This window comes from Corylus avellana, chromosome ca1 (assembly GCF_901000735.1).
Source record: "Corylus avellana chromosome ca1, CavTom2PMs-1.0".
NCBI classification, from domain to species: domain Eukaryota; kingdom Viridiplantae; phylum Streptophyta; class Magnoliopsida; order Fagales; family Betulaceae; genus Corylus; species Corylus avellana.
This window is the reverse complement of record NC_081541.1, coordinates 40621333-40623497: the sequence shown is the minus strand read 5'-3', so window position 1 is coordinate 40623497 and position 2165 is coordinate 40621333. Positions and strand designations below refer to the sequence as shown.

The 2165-nt window shown below is 34.4% G+C and overlaps 1 protein-coding gene across 1 annotated transcript; it reads right to left on the bottom strand.

Annotated features, from left to right (window-relative positions):
* Positions 1–677: 677 nt before the first annotated feature.
* On the bottom strand, positions 678–1654 carry LOC132166938 (uncharacterized). The gene is made up of 2 exons (XM_059577803.1): positions 1449–1654; positions 678–1115 (listed from the first exon to the last, which is right to left on the bottom strand). Exons 1-2 carry the CDS (start codon positions 1547–1549, stop codon positions 848–850), a joined length of 369 nt encoding a protein of 122 aa, XP_059433786.1. The 5' UTR covers positions 1550–1654; the 3' UTR covers positions 678–847.
* Between the last annotated feature and the right edge of the window lie 511 nt (positions 1655–2165).

Below are 2165 nucleotides of genomic sequence, written 5' to 3'. Positions count from 1 at the left end.
GGGTTTTTTTTTTTTTTTGGTTTCTTCTTGTCTTTGTGCGCTCGTCAATATCCATGAAGTTTTCTTTTTCCCCCTTCCCATTTGACAATAATAGAGGGCCTAGCTATTAAAGCCCCTTCAATGAATCTGTAAAAGTCATCAGGCTTCAGGTACTATGAATTCTTTGGCCGAAAGGGACTCCAATGCATTCAATTCTCCTTAAGAGACTCAACAAAGCAAACAATTAACAATGGGTGCAACTCTCCCAAGAAACCCTGTTGTCACACACACCAACACCCCCCACAAACCTTCCGTGTGATCACTTGTCACCATGTCAGTTAATCAAACACAACCCGCCAATTTGTCTGCGTTTCCGTAATAAAATAACGTGATAAATAAGTCTGATTTACCCCCTCAATCTACCTATCATTTGGTAATATTATTTAGTAAATTGTTATACCACTGTCATACAACTAAATCAGCGTGATGAATAAGATTGATTTTCACTAAATTTTATGTTAATCGCTTGCGTCTAAACATGTTTTGATTGGCTCAATTAACAAACCAATTGATGCACGAAACCTTCTTCATGTGTATATCATGCTTGCTTGGTTCATCATATGCATCAAATTCTGTTAGTTGCACATGCACAAACAAATTAATTTAGAAAAAAAAAAAAAAATAGTTGAGATGGGTCCTGATTGAGAAGGTTACATTATTTTATTAACAACTTACTGAAAACCAAACCACAAACAAAACTCCTTCAAAAACTCAAAAACAACACCCACAAACGACATATATAATTAACATTTTGCTACTATGAACACAATAGGATTTTTTTTCCTGTTTTTTTTTTTTTTTTTGATCATCAACACATTACATCCTTGAGAAGCTTGTACCTGCGGGTAGCCGTCCGTGGGGAAGGTGTCGGGCTCTTTCCCTTCTCGGCGGTCTCTTCCCGATCATGCTGCTTGATTTTGTCGCCGGAGTACTCCGACCGGCTTGTCACTCCGACGTCGTTTAGAGCTGCAGATTTCTTTGAAGAGCTTCCTTGCCTTGTGTTCCTCTCCTCACTTTGGCACCAATCGCACAGTTCAATCGGCTCCGCAAGTTCGCTGTAGTAATTACTACAATACCTGTTAATTAAAATCAACAAAAATTAACCATAATTAAATTCACTCGTAAAATATAACAAAAGAATTACCGTAATAACATCAAAATTTACGTGATTCTCTTAGACCGCTCAACAAAGACAAATGGGTTTTCATAGTAATCATATATGATGGTATATATATATATATACATATGCAACATGGCATATGATGAAACATGATAATTATATGGTGGTTGGCTGAGGTGGGTACCTAGAGAAGATGGTGGTGATGATGATGATGTATGGCAAATAAGTCTATGAATGATTATGATGATGGTGATGATGATGATGATGGGTTAAAGGAATAGAAACATACGAGTGCTGGAAGCGGTTCCGACATTTGTTGCAGCGGAAGAGCTTGTCGGGGAAGCCCACGTCGCCACACATGCAGCAGACAGTCTGGAGATCCACCATCATCCCTGCTGCTTCAAGCTCTTGAATTGCCAAGACAGAGAGAATGTGAAAGAGAAACCCAACAAGAGAGAGAGAGAGAGAGATAACTACAAAAGAGAAAGAGAGGCACAGAGAAAGAGAGACTTATAAAGAGGATTAAATGGTTTCGAGTCGGTGTCAAATTCTATATAAATTTATTTTTATTATTACTTTATTTTTATATAGTATTTATTATATCGACAGTCATACAAGTAAGAGCGTGTTTGGGAGTAATAAAATTTTTAAGTTAAAAAAAGTGTGTTTTGGTAATTTTTAGATTTTTTTTTACCCTTAAAAATATTTTTAATTTTTTTTATCAAACAACTACTTTTTATTTTCAAATGAACTTTTTGAGTGTTAAAAGTATTTTTAAACTCTTCAAATGTAAATAAGTTTTAAAATAATGTAACAGTAAAGATTAACTTTTGAATAAACTTGTAAAAAAATAAAATATTAAATATTAAAAATTATTGTCATGCAATTGATTCTAATTATAAAACAGTCGTATATCTTTTTATTAAATAACATTTTTATTATTATTTACGATTTATATATATATAGACAGGTAGACCACAGGTTGCTTGCAGTCGTAATCAGTTAG